Source organism: Diplotaxodon limnothrissa, linkage group LG10 (assembly GCF_057381915.1).
Source record: "Diplotaxodon limnothrissa isolate DT_005_m linkage group LG10, D_limnothrissa_male_GT1.1, whole genome shotgun sequence".
In the NCBI taxonomy this organism is placed as follows: Eukaryota; Metazoa; Chordata; class Actinopteri; order Cichliformes; family Cichlidae; genus Diplotaxodon; species Diplotaxodon limnothrissa.
The window spans coordinates 18418220-18438163 of NC_140605.1; the positions used below are offsets into that span (position 1 = coordinate 18418220).

The 19944-nt window shown below is 38.3% G+C and overlaps 1 protein-coding gene across 2 annotated transcripts in view; it reads right to left on the reverse strand.

Annotated features, from left to right (window-relative positions):
* Nucleotides 1-17015, reverse strand: part of grik1a (glutamate receptor, ionotropic, kainate 1a) — a 35432-nt gene extending 18417 nt beyond the window's left edge. The window contains exons 1-7 of one of the 2 annotated variants that reach the window (XM_085364523.1): nucleotides 16889-17015; nucleotides 5202-5369; nucleotides 4546-4803; nucleotides 2802-2983; nucleotides 2157-2210; nucleotides 1774-1944; nucleotides 1282-1425 (exon numbers count right to left, since the gene is read on the reverse strand). In XM_085364523.1, the coding sequence (XP_085220649.1) occupies nucleotides 1282-1425; nucleotides 1774-1944; nucleotides 2157-2210; nucleotides 2802-2983; nucleotides 4546-4803; nucleotides 5202-5369; nucleotides 16889-17015 (1104 nt within the window). The remainder of the gene's footprint in view (nucleotides 1-1281; nucleotides 1426-1773; nucleotides 1945-2156; nucleotides 2211-2801; nucleotides 2984-4545; nucleotides 4804-5201; nucleotides 5370-16888) is intronic. The other variant, XM_085364524.1, reaches the window with a different exon arrangement.
* Nucleotides 17016-19944: the final 2929 nt, after the last annotated feature.

A 19944-nucleotide genomic window follows, 5' to 3' on the forward strand; every position in this document is an offset into this window, starting at 1 on the left:
GAGCTCACTTTTGACTCCATCTATCCAAAGCATTTGTCTGCAAAACCACCCCGGCTTACATACGATTTTGTGACATTCTGTGGCAACAGTCATCCCCTGACTTTTGCCGTTTCTAATCTGTCTGCAGATTTCATGCACATTTAACAAAAAACTCTTTTTTAACATCTGTTTGGGGCCAAAATCCACAAAATGTGCATTTTTCTCTGATCTACCCAAACCTTTGCTCTAACTGCGTACTAAAAATACAAACTAAGTTAAAGTAAGTTCACTCCACCTTTTACTTATTTATAATGAGAAAAACTGAATACAATCTTTTGATGCATGCCAGAAGTGTAATTTGCTAGCATCATTCAAAGAAATTCAACAAAAAACACACAACTGTAGAAACGGACATGTCTAAAACATTTAAAGTGTGCAATGTGGCTCTTTGTTCTGTGTTTCCTGATTAAAGCTGACTAAGAAAAAAAGTGTTCAGACATGTCAAATAGAAATATGCTCATTTGATCCACAGAAACACACACAATCGCCAGAGGAGAGTGATAACATTTTGGTTAAAGTGCCCAGGATTTGATTTCTGTCACTGAAATAAAAGCTGTGTCCTCATATTCTGTGCTCTCTTGTCAGCAGTACTTTTTAATTGAGTGTAGTGAGAGAAATATCACTATTGGATTTTTCCCCCCGAAAAGGCTATTATCAAGTGATGAATAGCACATGAGGACAGATGCTTCAAAAAATGAGCAGTGGAAAACAAAATGAAAAGCTGAAGAGGAGAGCCACTAAGATGCTGGGGAAAAAAAGAAAAGATAAAGAAAAAGTGTGAGAGAAGGAAGACGGGGGGCATGAAGAGGAAAATATGAGTGAGGCGCCTGAATGATAATGTTCCTTCTCCGTGGCAGGCAACGGTCCTCTGCTGGATTTAAGACTTAAGAGATCAAAACACTCGTGCATCAAAGGCCTCATTTCTGTCTGTAGGCATCAAGTCTGACTGTTGGGCTGAGCCGCACGCTTTAAACTTATAAGTACATAAATACCGTGTATTTTCATGTTGCGAGCTTTCAGAGGCAAAGCGCGGACTGTCAGAAGGGACCTATAAAATATTATATCAGAAGAAATGATCTGACACCCAGTTTTGGTAAATTTTTATGTTTGCATCTGAGGCATCTGTTACAAACATGCATCAAAAATGCATCGTGTTTAGGCTAAAGGCAATTGAAGCTCCTTAAGCCATGCTGCTGATCTTGCATGTTTTTCTAAGTTCCCAATAACTTATCTAACACTGACCTCTTTAAAAAGGTTCATGAAGCGCGGACCAAAGCGCCAAGGCTTGTGGCGGTGACACTGCAGGGAGCTGACGGTCATCTGAGTGGCCCGCTGGGACGCGACAGCAACCATGTACACGGCATCATACATCAAAGCTGCGTCTGTCTGTAGAGGATGCAGTGAGAGAAAGTTGCTTTTTTGTGTAATAAAATTGCACTTAAATGTCAGTTGTAAACAGCTAAATTATGAAACCAAGAGAGCAGGTTTTGCAGATAAAAATGCTCTAAAAACTCTAAAAGTTCCTCTGGGAAAATGTGCAAAACATATAATGTTTGGCTATAACGATGAAATGAATATAACTGAGAAAATCAGCATTTCAATTCTTACTAAGCTTACAAAAGCATTACATGTTAGCTCATACTTTTTTGTTTGCAACTGTATGATGCAGCTTATAGAACAGATGTGGCTTTTTGCAGGTGCAGGTGTTTGTTATGTAAAATAACAGCAGCTTACGGTCATGACTCCATCCATCAGACCACTTTCTTGTTTGGGACCCTGAAGTCTTTCCATGGCCCACCTGTCCATTGTAGATGCGACCCAAGGGTCATCAATGTTCAGCAGTCTAAAACCAGTCATGTTGACCCCGCTATAGCGGTATGGCTCGAGATCCAAGGCATATAAATCCTGCAAGAGATGCAAGATGAAGGTAAAGGTGCAAGATGGCAGGAAGGATGTGCTGTTATGTACAAATGTAAGGACTGGTTCAAGGTGTAACCAGTAAATTTAAAAAGCCAGTTAAAGGAAAAATGAATACGCAGATCTTTATTTTACTTATTTGCCTACTATCGCCTTAAAAAACTATAATAAAACTTCAGCTGTGCATTTTTCTAACTCACCAAAGTTGTAAAGAAAAAATGGTAGTACTCTGTCATCATTCCCATTGATGAAAGCTGCAACAAAGGAAAAAATAAAGTAAGAAAAAGAAACTGCCAAAAAATGTATTTTTTTTTAATATCATGATTTCTCCAGTGCTGCAGCTAATGTAGGAGCTTGATAACAAAGTAATTTGGCAGGTCATTTCTCTCTTGCACAGCACGTCAAATATATCATGCATTTTCTTTAAGAGTATTCATCAAATTTATCAGTCTTTAGGTATGAATTAAATAGCTGAATTCCCCGAAGCTGAATAAAAAGGACAATGAAAGTTTTTCTAAGTTTCTGTTTCTGTAAGATTGACACCAAAACCTATCTGGATAAAAAAAAAGAAACAAATTGATTATTACTTAATAATAGACAATGGATACAGAAACAACACAAGCAAATAATACAAATGTAGTGTGAGAAACCCAGCAAGTACCAGGACAGCAGAAATGGGTTGTTATTAAATATGCAAGACGATCTCAGCTCTCTGTATGTAGGAATCAGTGCACGGGGCACCGTCCCGTCCCCTGTCCCCCAAAAGATAAATAAATGTGGTGTAAAATCCGTGGTCTAAACAAATAAACTTCTGAAATGAATCTTAGATAAAGTACTGCACAGACCTGCTTAAGGAGCTCAGCAGCCATGCGGTAGGAGCAATCAAAAAGAATAAAAAACTCTTTGTCTTTCTTCAGTTCCTTAAGCAGCGGTCGAGCATCCTGGTTACCCGGCGTCAGCTGGCGGATCTTGATCTTCAAGTTGAACTTTGCTGGCGCTTTGATCAATTCTTGCATCCGCATCAGACCTTTTAAAAAAAGTTAAAAACAGTAAATTATACTTTCCCCCTCATTAATTCTAATTGTTACTTCCTTCTTGTGGTCAGATACAAAACATACACTACATCATTTTAGCTTCTCCCCAGACTGATCGCTATTCTGTTACATAAGCTGGACGCACGCCTTGCTTTCCTGTAGCCTGAACGTGTACATGCACAATAGAGTGTAAATGCGCAGGTGTGTGTTTATGTGACATTTCAGGAAGAATAAATCTTTGGAAATCTATAAGCTATGACATTTTAGCAACAGAATTTCATATTCTCTGTGTTGTGGGCAGTTGCTGTTTATGGGAAACCGCAGGATGTGGAGGCTATCAGTGTTGTGGTCTGGATGTCTGCAGTTGGAAGTCAGAGGGCAGGAACATTGGCAGCTGTCTGATATGAGGCCCTGGTGCCCTGTCACAGATTGGGTTCACTGGCCAATGCGATGGAGGTGACTTTGTAAGACAGAATTTTATTTTGTAATTACGACCATGACATATGAATATGTTGCCAGGTCCAGAAAACGCCAGCTAGCTCCTTTGACCTCTTATCCCTCTCAGTTCTTCACTTTAAATGCCATGCCATTTTAAGGTTGACAACCAGCCTTACAGGAGGAAATAAAATCAAAGATAAAATGCTGTCTTCAGTCAAATATTATTAAAACACTGAACTTGAAACTTAAAACGATGTTTTTTTGTTTTTAAACAAATATCTATATTCATATTTTACAGCTGGATGATAAATGTTTATAGCACTTCTGGTTATTGTCACGTGGTGTAAAAGTTATTTTTCAAAGTCATAATGGAAATAAGATATTGTGAGCGATTAATCACTGAGGTGCAGTCAAGCAGAAACGTCCAGGGCAAAAAACAAACAAACAAATTACATAAAATACATGCACACATACATAACTCATGGCCCAAGCTCCAAATACTAAAATACTGCAGTTACTCAAACGGACACTTGCAGGTGTTTCCATTAGCAAGGACCATTATGGCAGAATTATAAATATTCATAGTCAGGTGCATACAGGAGTTTTGGTCACTAAAGTTATTTGAAAAGCAGTTTTTTTTCTTTTCTTCAAACTCACCAATTATATAAAGTATTTGTATCATATATCAGTATTAGGGAGTGGCTGCAATGACTTAGCACACTTAGTCTCTGCTAATTTGAGTCACTGAACAGTGTAGGTTAGGTTTTTGAGGGTTTTTTGGCTTTTGGCTCGAAAGAATTAGGTGATGATGTCCAAAAAGAGAAAACTGAGAATTTAAAATGGGACTTTGTGCAGCAACAGGTAACATCACAATGACTGTGGCTGTTGTTAGCTCAGTAGAATTGGCTAATCTTCTTCTTGAGCATACTGATTTATTGCATACAGATAAACTGAAAAATAGTGAAATAGCTTTGACAAATTCACTTAATCCAAAACCACCTGACTGTATCTTAAAAGTGCTCTCTTTGACCTTCTTCACATTTGAATCCTTGAAGTAATGTATTAATCAAGTGCTTGTGAATCAATTTTAAAAGCTACAACAGCTAACAGAGCCTACCTGTGCTGTCCTCATAGACCACCGTTAGCTTCCTCCATTTGAAGAACGTGACTACATCCAGGATGGCCCTGGCAATAGCGGTGTACTCCGGATACAGGTTGATGAAAAAGGTGTCTTTGTTGTCCACCGATGGATGTTTCCATCGTGTTTGTATGTGAGGGACTTCCAGAGCATTGCAGATAGATTGAACAGCACTAACCGAGGAGCTGTGAGAGGGGCCAAACACAGCAACCACCCCAAGAGCGAGCTGGTCACACACTAGTGGAAAAAAACAGAACAGCAGAAAAGCAGCTGGATGGATTTGATTGTTGCAATCAGATGATTCTTGATTACAGGTGAAGACTGTTAATGTGCTTCCAAATTCAAGTGTTAAACTGGTTATGTAATTTAAAGGGATAGCATTAGACTTTGATTTAAAAAGTAAGTTGTCTTCCAGCTACAGGACAGAATTATAGCTTGCTATTATTTTCATTGTGATCACAAGTAAATTGTCAAAAAAACATGTCCGTCTTAACCAGATTCTTAACCAGAAGCTAGTGGTTCTTTATGTGCTTGATAAATACTGAATCTACCAGTAACATTTCATTTTTGGATTTTGCGGAAAACGTATGCATTTAAACTAGTTAAAGTCAGCGTTTTAGACTTTAACTCCCTACCTCTCCTGGAAGCCTCAAAGCCATCAAAGAGGTTGATCCTCTGAATGTCGTAGGTAAGAGTGGTGTTGGGCATCAGGGTCTTGTTGCGGTTTATGTTGTTAACAGCAAACTTGAAGGCCAGCTCGTCCGTACTCACTAACTCGCTCTCTCGGGTCTCAAAAATCCCACCTGAACATTGAGACAGACGAGAAGGTTAAAAAGAAATCATTTGTGTTGAGATCAGGAGACAGCTGCAAAAGACCGCACCTAGTGCATACGTGTTCTGCACCAAACCACTTTTACTGCACTGAGTTTCACTTTATTTTACTTGATCAAACATAGGAAACCACCACCAGAAGACCAAACATCATGACCTCAGTCAGCAGCTAAAGTGAATTAAAGTCAAGATGTGCTTTGTTCTCGGTAACAGCTTCATTAAAGATGTTATATAGATGAGATGCAACGCCAGTAGGACTAGAAAAAACAATTTTGGCATTATAAGCACTTAATAACATTATCATCACAATATTATCAGCTTTTCAAGCTGTTAAAAATGTTAATAAGTCATTAATATTCATCCAGTCTTGGTAGTAGAAGATAATAGGATAATAATAATAGTAATAATAATAATAATGAATGGACTAAGTCTAAATAGTAAAACACAAATTGACAAGCAAAAGTATTTTTATTCTGTGTAAATAATCATTCTGTACATACGATAATTTTTAATCGTACAACTGTTTATAACTTGCATAGTTAACATTTCTGTATAGTTTTTCATATTTATATCCTGTTCATAGCCTGTACATACTTATAGTTATAGAATATTCATAACATACTTCATACCGTGTACATTATAACATACCATAATAGACCCATTTCTGTAATATACTTACATACCTATATTATTGCTAATATATATTGTAATATATCTATATCACTTCTGGATGGATGCAAACTGCATTTCGTTGCCCTGTACCTGTGCATGTGCAATGACAATAAAGTTGAATTCTATTCTATTCTATTCTAAAAAGTTATGAATGGAAACATTATTAACAGTTAACAATGACAGAACATTTTAAGAGATAAATGTGCCATGTCAAAATATAAGGAGATGATATTAAAGTAGACAAAACATAGACTTCTTTTCCTTAATAGATGGTATAGACAGGTTGAAGTCCTATACTTGTTGTAAAAATCGACAACAACAACAACAACAACAACAACAACACAGCCTCTTCACAATTACACCATCTATTCTCTGCTTTCTGCATTAATGGTGGTCACATTTTACTTTCTTTTTACGCAAGCTATATCTCTGAGTCATAAAAACGCTGTAAATCCATTATGCGCACAGTTAAAGTTTCACTGCCTTCAGCCTGAGTTTTCTACAAGCAGAGAAGGAAATTGAAATTGCCATGGTCGCATGATAATGATGATGAATATTAAGAGCTTGAGGTAAATAATCGAAAGTTTGTGACCGGCCATAAAAGACATTCTGAACTTATTGCTTCTCACACAGGAAGGATGGTTCGTATAAGTACTTGTTCTTCCACTCTCACTTTTACACTGCAGAGACCCAAAGCTGCATGTAACGTCGTAGGAACAATGCTGTTCAGACAGAAATTGCCCTTAAACTCCTCGTCAACATCCAATGATCTGGGTGAATTCAAAGGGCAGATGAAATGAAAGTATAATTACTTCCACTGTGTGAAAGGGCAAGAAATAAAAAAGGCTATGGAGTTCCTGAGATGAGTCAAGGCATCGCAGTCAGGAAAAGCAGAAGTAACTGTTAGTCTTTTAGTAGGTTTTTTCACTTTTACCAATTCAGTTTTATTTATATAGCATCAAACCACAACAACAGTTGTCTCGATGCGTTTTATATTGTAAGGTAAAGACTCTACAATAATACAAAGAAAAGCCCAATGACCTGTAATAATACAAAGATAACCAGGATAATTTTCTGCGACTGCAGATGCAGTTTCTTGATTTAAAACACGTTCTATTATCTATATATTGAATTATTGGCCCGGTCCTAAAACAAAATGAAATTTAAAAAACATTGTAACACTTTTAGGGCAATTTATTTATTTCTACAAATTTATTGGTTTTCAAATGCAAGTTAATGGGTTTGCATGTCTTAAAATAAACAGTACTGTAACATGTGAATAATATTACCCTGTGGATCAGGGATTTTGTATCACTGATCAATAGGCTGTCACGCTTCACAATACAGCTCACCACATTGTGTGTGGTGTTGGTCAAGGCCAAGCAGATAATGAGCTTAGCTCCAAGGATGGTGTTCAACAACAGCCTGAGATAAAATAAGGAGTGGGCAGATTTCACTACATCCACAAAATCACATTAAATTATAGCTGAGATGTTGTAAAGATATTTGAATTTTTTATGATATTAATGCTGATATGGTGACAGGCAGCATACAGAAGAGAAGCAATACCTTAAATAATTCAATTCAGCTTTATTTATATGACACCAAATCACAACAGCAGTTGTCTGCTGTATGGTTTATATTGTAAGGTAAAGACTCTACAATAATACAGAGAAAAGCCCAATCATCAAAGATTCTTTGAGCAAGCACTTGGCGATAGTGGGAAAGAAAAACTCCCTTTTAAAAGGAATAAACTTTCAGCAGAACCAGGCTCAGAGACGAGAAGCCACGTGCCACAACCAGTTGGGAGTGATGATAGAGAGACAGGACAAAAGACACACTGTGGAAGAGAGACAGAGATAAATAATAACTAAAGATGACTGTAAATGAAGAGTGGTGTGTAAGAACAAGAAACACTCAGTGCACCAAGCAACCGGATATTCTTGTAAGTTTTTTTTAAAAGTGGTCTTGAGCAACACTTTTCCGGGCTTTCTGGATATCTTTTAAAGTTTTGTTTTGGTCATTGGTTGATTTTTCACCAGTTTTCTGTCCATTCCTTGTACCTGACCATTTTCAGAGGATTCTCCCTTCTTTTCTTTTTAAGCCACTTAAGACTGACCTATGAAAGAAACCTAATCTAACCAAAGTGACGAACCAGTGTTGTGTCTGCACATTACAGACATTTTATTGTTCAAGCAACAATTTTACATTTTAACTGGTATATTTATGTTACTAGCAGCCTGTCACAAAATCTTATTAGCAACAACTTTGTTGTCATTCAAACAAACTACCAATGTAGTAAAAACGTACTTACACACAGTATAACACTGTCAGTCATGAACTGGCCTCCATCATCTTGATAGAGAATGGAAAAAGGGCAGCAAACATCCAAAAGAAGAGCTTTGGACTATACATGCATTTCATAACAAATTGCTGCACCTATTTCCCATTTTCCTAGCAAAACATAAAGAAATGAGGGATCGCTCAAGACTTTTACACCATACTGTACAAAAAATATCAAAGTTCCAAGCAGCAAAAAGGCAGAAAAGAGTCAAACAACTGAATAATACTCTGGTAAAAACATACAAATTATCAAGCTGTGCTTTATCACTTCAATTTGTACAAATCCTCAAAAAAGAAAGAGCAAAAAGAAAAAGTTTGGCTTTATGGGATGTAGCTGCGAACATTTCTGAAAGCATATTATTAATTATTATAATTATGTCATCTCAATCTCAGTGAAATGGACTTTAAAAGTAGAAAAAACTAATTTCTTCACAAGTCGTTATGTTTTTTGGATTTCAAAAACGGTGTTATTGGTGCATTCACTTATAAATGCAACACAAAGGCTTTTCAAATCCAAGTGAACAATGGTATTCACTGGGTCTGCATTGGTTCAATGCCCACTCCAGGATTATAAGAAATGACTTATCTGTAAAACCACGGTTAGCATTCTGTGCATGCTTAATGAATATTAATTTGAGCACAAACACCACAGATTCCCACGCACCCGCATAAAATTCACAGTCACATTTAAACAGGTCAGCTATTGTTTGTTTCCCCCTGCTGCATAATGGGGTTAAAAAAAATAGCCAAAATCTAATAATCTGATATCAAAAATAAATAAACAAGTAACCAAATTGAATCCTCTACCCAGCAAATCATTAGTATCAGCATAGAATTTCACAATTGGTGGATCCCTAAAATAAATCATTATAAATGACACCAAATCCAATTATAATCAGAGGAAAACAGTAGCACAAACTGTGTGTCTGAGTAGCCACTGATGCTCCAAAAACTCAAGAATAAATCTGATCTTTGTGCCAGACTGCCATGCAGACCTGATCAGCGTCTTCACCAACCCACTGCGGAGAGATAAATATGTTTGTGTCGGTGCATGAAGAACTGTGAATGATCCATCTTCACTTTGCTCTCTAATTACAAACAATTATGTTTTACATCCGTCATGTGTGATTCCTTCTTGGAGAGCAGCTTGAACTCTCCTGTGGCTTATGATTGCTGCACTTACAAAAGTTATATATTTTTTTTAAGCAAGGTGTTTTTCCTTGCAAATGAATTCATGTAACTAAGAGCACTAAAAGCATTCGTTTATAATCCCAATAATGAAGAATAATTTGTCACAGGAATGCGCTTCTGCCTGGCACATAAATGGACGTGAAAGGTTTTCGGGGGACCTACAGGCTCTATAAATGCATTTGAACAGCGGTTGTGTAGATAAGGGTGACCATAAACATAAAATCTAAGTTATTTTTTAATTTATTAAGAGAAAATTAGTGCTTTTCTAAGATGGGTGTTATTCAGCAGTGTTTTAATGATCATTCTGATGCCATAAAAAACGACCAATAATATGATACCAAAAAAATCCCAGATCAGAGACAAAACCCAAGACGTTAACAATGTGTTTTAGTGAACTGCCACAAGATTCTCCTTTTTCATCAAAAAGACGTTTGATCTGATGACAATATGAGCTCATTTTCCATTTGCATAAAGATTACTGAGATATTTCAGTACTCTGGCACAATCTGGATACAAACTGTGTGCACAAATGAGGGAAGCTTAGTCTGCTGTGTTGCAGTATATCAAAGTCCCAATTTGTTTTTATGCAACACAGTTCCAAATGATGATCGATTTAACCGATTTTTCATCAGACCTGAAGCCATCCAAATAATGTGGCTTCGGTAACCCTTACAAATTAGCAGTCATTATTTTAATGATTTTATTGGTCAGTCACGATTGTTTTTGATGGGTTAGCGCTCTTTTCTTATGCAGAAATCAATTTTCTTTGAAGCCAGTATAGTCATTAAAGCTGTAACAAGCTGTCCCGGGGACTGCCACTAAAATCTAGTGTGGCTATTTTACATGTCAAAAGCCTTTTTGCCACATAAATATGAATACTGGGGGAAACAGCAACATCCATTAAGGTGTTTCACCATTTTTACTTTACTGTAAAAGAAACTATATTTTTCATTTTTTCTTTTATTGTCTTTTTCAGAGCCTTTCATTAACTCTTGTCTTCTTCTCTACTCTTATTCATGATTATTAAAACGGCTGTTTCAGTCCTAATTTGTTTGCAGAAGTTTGTCTGGCACACACTGTAGTTGAGTCACCGGAGGGCAGTTAGACATCAAACTGCCACTCAGTACCAGAGGTAGATGAAAGGTGGCGCTTTCTAACACTTCCGAAAGATCACTGAGCTGGATGAGTAAGAGAGTTCATCTTTTTGCTCACGATGACAGAAACTACAGCCATCAGTTACTCTGAAAACAGTCATTGCCACACACTTTGGACAGGCTATGAAGCCACAGGTAAGGGCAAATACATCTGGGAGGATATAAAAGGGGCCTCAGGTGTCGCACTGTCGTTCTGGCTGAGGAAAAATATAGGAAACATTTTGTTCTCAAGAGCAAATCAAGGGAGCTGTGTGACGGGCAAACAAGGCAAACGTGCAATTGGGGAAGTAAAAACTGAGGAGAGAAAGAGAAAATAGGGAGACACAGAGAGAAACAACACCAAGAAATTACTGCAAGGGCACCGAAAGGGCAAGGAGTGAAGTCATGGTGTACTGTGTCAACCGAGCGAGTTTTTTAAAAACATTTTCAATACAAGTGCAAAAACTCTGAGAGGTCAAATGATGTCATGATGTCTGATATTGCTTAGTAACAGAGAGAAATCTCGAAAATCAAAGCCAAGACACTCAACATCCTCTATATTTGACAAATTTAAAATACATAAACGTCTAAGAAGGAGACTTTAGATAAATTATTAGTTGACGTTTGCCATATCTTGGCCCTGGTTTTGAGATATGAAAGCCATATGTTTATAGCTGAAATCATGCCCGACAGAGTCTCTCTGCCAGCATGCTGGACATGTACAGATGCCACTTTATTACTCGCAATCCTGAGTTTTATGAGACTGGAGGATCAATACATACAAATAAATAAGGTCAGTCAGGTAGTTTCATGACTGCAGCTTCTTCTTATGTCTCAAGGACAAAAATACTGGCTACCTACTTGATAACTGTGTTTCTGACAGAGCTCATTTAGCCATAGTCTATCTATCTATCTATCTATAGTATTTATCTAACACTTCAAGGCACCAAAGAGAAAACTTTAACCAAGAGCCCCACCCTACGCTGACCCCCTATGAGCAAGCACTTGGGGAAACAGTGGGAAGAAAAAACCCTTTTAACATGAACATGAACAAAAACCTCTCGCAAGACCAGTGCCTCTTTTCCCCTTACTCCTCAACCAGCTGCGGCAAAAGGAAAAAAAGGGAAAGATGCAAATTATGGAAGAGAAAAGAAAAAATTTAATGACAGGAGTGAAATGAGAGGCGTAGGCAACTAATGCATATTGCATCGTGGGGTGTGCTCCAGCAACCTAAGGCTATGGTAGCATAATAAGGATGCTTCAGGGTCACTTGATCCAGACATATAAGATTTATCAACAAATAAAGTTTTAAAAGTTTTGAGCGTGTTTGTCTGTACTCCACATGGTAGCTGCTTCCAGAGGAGAAGAGTCTGACAGCTGAAAGCTCTGGCTTCCTTCCTACTTTTGGAAATCCAGTAATCAGTAAGCTTGGCGTCAGTGAGCAAAGTTCTCTGTTGGGATGATATAATACTATGAGGTCTTTATGTTGGAGTCACATTATTTAAAACTTTGTTTGTGAGAAGCTTTTGAATGCACTTCTAGATTTAACAATGAAGCCAATGAAGAGAAGCCAATAACGTGCCAAAATGAAGTAATTTGCCCGAGAAGACATTCATTCATTTTCCTAATAGCTTTTCTTAAGTGTTGAAATAAAATCAGGTAATCTATAATATTAATCAGGTCCTCTGTTTATAAATGTAGGTTACAGCTCTTGCTCAGCTTTAGCAAATCGATTTAATAGATGGCAACACCTGGAGCCAAACGTTGCAGTTCTTTGATTTCTCCTTCTTCTTCTCACTCTCTCTCTCTCACACACACACACACACACACACACACACACACACACACACACACACACACACACACACACACACACACACACACACACACACACAAAGACATTGATATTATCTGTATGTAAATGTTTTGGAGTTGTGAATTATTTCTGGGCTTGTGTTGTTTAAGAAGTCTGAACCACCAAAACTAAACACATCGGTCCTGAATTATCATGAATTTTAATGTGTAACCAAGGGCTACACTCCTGATGATAAAACCATGTGCATGTGCAGCTGGACTTCACAACAAACAGGAACCAATGCTGTGCATGCAAAACAAAATTTAAATGTGTGGGCATGAAGATTATTAAAAGATAATAATAATTGGAGCTGACAGGTTGGAATCCACTTGGCTAATGTAAGCTCTGTTTTAGAAATCAACCATTTAGCAACCTGTTATAACACCCAGGTCCCACCCCCAACACTCAGAAATGTCTCATATTTATTTTTTCTTCACTTCTTAAACATGCAACCTCTGCTTTGTAGACTGATGTATAGTTTTGCTGAGCTTGACACAAGAGACAATATTGTCCAATTAATCTGCAGAAGAACCAAAGTGCCTCTTTACCAAATGTGGGTTCACTGTACAACTTAAATACATAGTAGATCCAATATACAATTTACAAATGTAATGTGGAAACTTGAAACATCAGGCCACATACAAGATTGGGCTTTTCAGTAGAGACAGTGTGGCTGTTAAAGCAGAACAAAAATGGAATATTTATCAGTTCTTTACAGAATCCTTAATCCTTGTCTTAACAGACAACTTAGCAAAGAGCTTATTTTAAATAGTGTCTTTAGGGACTTTGTTTCTAGCAGTCTGTTGCAAAAACATATTTGTTTCCAAATTCTTCTGTTGAGTTTACAAAAATACCAAAGATAACACAGTTTGACAGGGATAAAATCGTATTTTTCACCGAAAATATGATTCCCTAAGCATTATTACACAAAAACTTGGCAAATCTCTTGGTAGTATCACTAAAAATAATAGGAAACTGAAAAAGTGAGAACAGGAACAGACACTGCAGGGCTAAAATCTATCTATAGTAGATGAACAGTATCTAAAGGTCATGTCCTTAAGAAATAGGAGAAATACTGAGATAAGACATCAGAATCAGAATCGTGTTTATTGGCCAAGTATATGTGCAGACACATACAGGGAATTTGGTTCCGGTAGATGGTGGCTCTCAAGCACAGCAATGTAAATCACACACACACACACACACACACACACACACACACACACACACACACACACACACACACACACACACACACACACACACGTGTCTATATATACACATTACACATACATACACAAAGCTGTGTAAACCAACTATAGATAATGAATCTAAACTTATATACATAAACTACAGAAATGAATGAGGTGGAATGAATACTACAAAATGTACATAAGGTGCAGCTGCAGTCTGGCAGTGGGAGCAGTGTGACAGGTCAACTGTTAAGAAGGGAGATGGCGAGGGGAAAGAAACTGTTCCTATGTCGGGTGGTCCTGGTCTGCAGGCTTCTGTACCATCTGCCAGAGGGCAGCAGATCAAAAAGTCTGTGTCCAGGGTGTGAGGGGTCTGTGATGATTTTCCCTGCCCGTTTCCTGGTTCTTGAGAGATGCATCTGACCCTTCAACTGATCAACAAAACTTCATCAGAAATGATCTCAGTGGAAGGGTGGCTGTCAAGAAGTCTCTCTTAAAGAAGGAAAACAGTCCATAGAAAGTGTGGAGGCACTGTCTGGTTTGGTGCTGCATTTCATCCAGTGGTGTTGGAGATTTTGTCAAAATTGATGGAATTATGAACACAGGAAAGTACCATCACATGGAGGAAGCCAATGATTTTTTTTTCCAGTATGATGATGATCCTAAACACACTGCCAATGCAGTAAAAAAAAAAACATATCTGGGTAAAAAATACTTCTCAAGAAGCCCAAAGAACTATTTCTCAAGACTACTAACAGAAATTACAAAAGAATTTCAAGCATAAAGGTTTTCACACCAAAAATTAGACTTTCAAGCTCATTATAATAGCACAGACTTCTCAAGTACTGTGTTTTCAGGCATATTTGCAGATAATTCAATTAATCACTGCATCTAGTTTCCATTTTCCCAGCAAAATATGACTAAATGAAGGGTGGCTGAACATCATGGAACTTTAACATTTATTCTTTAGATGCATAAAATATAAAATAAAATAACTCCTTTAGCCTATTGCTAAACCCAAAGATTCAAATGGGTGGCAGTGACAGCAATCCTAAATGTATTCAGTCAATTAGATCCACATATTCGAGTCTGGCCTGACTCAAAGCCTGAAAGTGATATGCTTGGATAATGAACACAGCCCTCAGTGCTCACCAAGCTCCTCCTGTCTAATCAAATCTAGGTGTAGCCTTCTGACTCCTCACCTCTACTAAGCTGATGACAGCAGGATTGAGAATAACTGGCGGGCATATTTTGAATGAAAATGTCTCCAACAAGAGTGTGTGAAGCCATGACAACATCCAGAGAAGAATCAATAATCTATTACTTTTACGTGTTTGTGTGAAACCTCGTGCAAACCCACTGTTGGTGAAACAACTGTTCACGAGCTTGTTTCTGTCAGAACTGCAGCATTTGTAATTACAGTTTTTCTCAAATGCTAAAACACATGTCACAAACGTTACCACCAGGTCCCCCAATGTCCAAACACAACACCCTTCTCTAAAGCTACATAAACACAACCACACCTTCCCACTGCAAAACTCAAACTCCCACACCAAGAGAGCAGCTCGAAGCTGTCAAAACTATAAACACTATACACAGCATTACACACTACAGCAAAACAATTGAAAACACAATGCTCAATTTGTGAGAAGGTTCTTTGTTTCATAACTGCCAATGCATATTTTAGAAACTATACAGTAACGGATCGTCGTAGATCTCTGCAGAGGATTAGGCATTTAGATTTGTGAGTTTCATATGAGTAGTATAAATCTATAGAAAATCCTGCATGTACGTACACTACTGTAACACAACTCAATGCAAAAACAGAATCTATTGCACACAACAGTAATCTTGAAAACATGAACAGGGTGTGAAGTTTTTTTATTTACGTTATTCACACCACACACACACCACAATCACTGTGCGGCATCATGTCGCTGAGCTGTTGCTCGCATCTCGTCCGTAATGATGGTGCGAGGTTGTCTTGCTCTCCCTCCTGGACCTTCTCCTCTCCCATGTTGGCCTTCTCCTCTTCCTCGTTGGTCGCTCCTCTTCCTCCTCTCATTTGAACTCCTCTTCCTCATTGGCCTGCTCCTCTTCTTCCAGGGCCAGCTCTTCTCCCTCCTCTGCATCAAATTCCTCTTCCCCTGACTCTGCCTTCATCCATTGTGTTTGTTTGGAACCTTCAGCATACTGTGCACTCTGAACTTGCTTTTACATGTGGGTACAGCATTAGCAACAAGTGTCTTCAATTTTGAGTCATTGTGTGTAGTGAATGACGCCAGGTGTGTTCCCTGTGTTCAAAGATTGGTGACTGTGGCAAGCATTTTGCATCACATGGGCTTTCATTTGAGGATATGAGCAGAGTTGTTTTGCAACATGTGTTTTAGCAAGGAAAAATGTGTTTAGATTTATGAGTACAGAGGGTTGTGTTTTGTGAATTGTGTCTTCATGTGACATGTGTTTATGGTACTGGAATATGGTGGCTACATTTAGTAAATGTGTTTAGACTACTGGTCATTTGGGTTACAGGATTGGCTTTTGTGTTTTAACATTTGAGAAAAACTGTAAAAACACATTGATCCGCAGCATTTCAAGACTTTCTATATAATTACATTTACCAGCAAGTTGGTGTCTAGTGAAGATGATGAATTAAACAGAGGTGTGAGTTTAAATTAATTTTATTTTAGTCAGAGGGGATATTTATCTTGTATTGATTTCTATGTAAACTATCTTTCTCACATTGCTGTTTATATAGTAATGAAAATGCAAAACACTGAATCTGTGGCAAATCGATCTCCTTAAATACGCGAGTAAAGTTGTCAAAGTATTTTTTTTTGAAGCTGTACGGTAATCGTTTCCTTTGTATTGACCCTCAGTGAAGCTTAATCCCAATCATTAATGATAATAGCACAATCACTTTCGATGTGTATAAAGGCTGAAAATTCGGATGCAAAACGGCCATCGCAGACCCAGAGTGTTCTTAAATCTCAAAGGGAAAATGAAACAGGTCACACAAACGCTAGACTTTCGTTCTGACTTTTCAGTCAATTTACAAACGCAGGGAAACGACATCAGCACCGTGCGTAAACTGTTGCGCTTACCGATTCTGAGGACTTGCGTGGAGCTCAGAAAGAGCTGAGCCGCGAAAAGAAAATAGCCAAAAAGTCTCTTTCTTTCTTCCATTATTCTCCCTCTCGTTCTCGAAGTCACGGCAAATGTCGAGACCATGACAGACAGAAGCAGCTTCTAAACGAGCCCGGGCACACCTGACGCGCCATGCCAGCGCGCAACCCAAGTTTTATTCCCAATTTGATGATCCCACTCTGCATCACTCCATCGCGCAGAAGAAACCAAAGACGACGACAACAATTTCCACGTGTCCAACTTTCACATGCAAAGTCAAATCAAGTCACGTCTTCTTAACATAGCTGGCTGCGGTGGGCTACAGCAAACGCGTCCACGAGAGTCCGTGCGCCTCCGAGGATGCAGATGCCAGAGGGGAGTGAGGGCGCACGAGTCGGGCCAAGCGAGCTTAAATTCAATTAGCTTCCGGTGAGCATTTTCAGAATAGAACTCAAACCTGCCTCGTCGTGGAGGTTTTGCAAAAATACGTAGTAGGCAATGGATGGAGTTTCTTTCTTTCTTTCTTTCTTTCTTTTTGCTTGTTTTAAAAATCTGCATTGACCCAAAGTGTGTAGACGATAGTTATGAACGTTCGAATAAAGATTTTGACATTTATTACCGTATTTCAATCAACTATTTGGAATCACACTGAATCATGTTTTTTTTTTTTTTCCTAATGGTAATCAGAATTAATTTTGTCAAACTTTCAAAGCTTTTACTCTGAAGGTACTCGCGGTCTGATTCAGCTCGTTTTTGCTAGTTTGGCTGCAGTCGCTTTGGATTAAGGAGCATGGCAGATGGATTGGCAGCGGTTCTCCCCACCGGTCCTGATGAGAGGAGAATAATCTTCAGGTTACAGGGCAGAGGCCAGATTATCTCTCACTTCAGGCAAAAACGAGGTTTGTATCTGATTGGATCACTGGATGCCTTCCCATTCAGTCCCATGACTCTCACAAGGCAGCAAAAATAACGAATTGTTGTGTAATGCGCTTTAACATCCCTGAAAGAGAATTGGCTCAATCATAATGACTTCCGGTGGAGAATCATTTTTATTACCTTGTGGAGGAAACTCATCTGTCCACTACTTGACTGAAAGCTCCATGGGGTTTGCCAACTCTGCGCTACTGCTTAATATTGTGACATTTAAAAACGGGCAAAGACACCAACAATCTGGCATCTCACAATCTTGCAAGTCTCAAGCAAAAACCCATCACATCAGAAATGACATTTGTTTATCAGGATGTTTGCGAGCTCTTTAAAATCTGGGAGCCAAGTGATCTAAGACAACCAGCTAGCTCAACCTGGAGCCCTGACAAACAGCCTATAGACAAACTTAATTAACTCGGAAAATGACCAGCCTGCGTCTCCAGAAATAGGCCTCGGGCAATGGTCCTGGACAAAAAATAAAGGGGGGGAGGGGCATCTCGTCTGATATGAATACCGAGCAGAGTCGTCTCCTTGTAAAGTTTTTTTCTGTGCCACACATGTAGAATACCTGACACTCCAGCAGAAGCAAGGGTAAATGTATCCTTGTATCCACAACAAGGATACATTTTAAACAGAATTGGTGTGTACAGCTTCTTTGTGGGGAAAATTAATTACGACAGATAATGCGACAATAAATTGTGGTTGTTGGCTGCAGAAAACGAGTTCCTTTGAAAATGAAGAAATGGAACATTCACACCAAACTACATTTAGAAAAAGATTTATTTTTACATTTAAAAAAAATCAAAAATGCTCCACAGTTTTAAACGTACAAAAGGGATGGGGTCGGGGGCCAAAGGGAATCATTTGCTTCCAAGGACAAGTGATTGTACCTCAGTCTCAAGACCGTACTGACCATTCTGAGCCAGCTGGCTAAAATCTAAGAAACCAGCTTCATCATTAAAAAGACAGAATTAAGAAGAGAGTATATCATTTCCATCCATGTTCCCTTCATTCTGAAACGTAGCTGCTTACACATCCCCCCGACACACACACACAAACAGTTGGGTATTAAGTGCTTGTTCAATACATCCATTAAGGTGCGCATGACTATGTTGAGCACAGCAATCAGCAGGTTGTTATTGTTGTGACGACAAAGCGAAACAGCACAGCCTGGTGGACAGGAGTAGTAACGCAGAAGTGGAAATATATATAGAAAATGCCACACGACAAAAGTCAACGCAACAGATGAAAGCTGAGGATGACGTCTGAATCCATTAGAGCAGTTGTGGGCAAATAATTTTCCTCAAGGGGCCACATGAGAAGCTGGAACTATTGATTAATACTGAGCAGAATGGATTTGATCAGTATTCAATTTGTGACCCCTGACGGGAGGTGAATCGCCCAGTCCTGTATTTGAGTGAAGCTGGTCAACTGCATGACTGCCCCCCCCCCCCTTTAAATTATAGTACAGTCACTAACACGGTCCTTTCAAACACAAGAGACAATTCAAGTAAACAGGACTATAGAAATTACTCTGGTATTTATCACAGACATGACGACGACATGGCCTCAGTGGCAAAAAAAAAAGAAGAGTCCAGAATAATAATGGACTTGATGAAATCAATTAGTTACCAAAATAAAAAGACATTTTATTTGAGAAACACAATTAAAGACTCATCATTCACACAAAGGGAAAAATAGAAGCTTGTTTCTGGCAGCAAACACACAAAAGGTAGTTTGTAACACTGGGCATCTGTATGCGATGTAAACATTGAAAAATTACAGTATTTTTTTGAAGGCAGTAATTAAATAAAGAACAAGGTAAGGATATGAGAGGGGACAGTGATATTTTTATACAGCTATACAAGTCAACAGCACTCTATTGTTCTCCTGATTATACACTGTTGTGTAGCTGATATTAAGTTAAATTTTTTATTTTTTTTACAAAGCACAATAAAGCTAGTTAGATGTCACCGTCCTTTATGCAGCAGTCGTTAAGCCAAAAGCCCCTGAAGAAAAAAAACGGAAAAAAAAGTAACACACAGCCCTTGAGTGTTCGAATACAAACGTCAGAAAAATATAAACACCCACATTCCTGTGTTGAAAA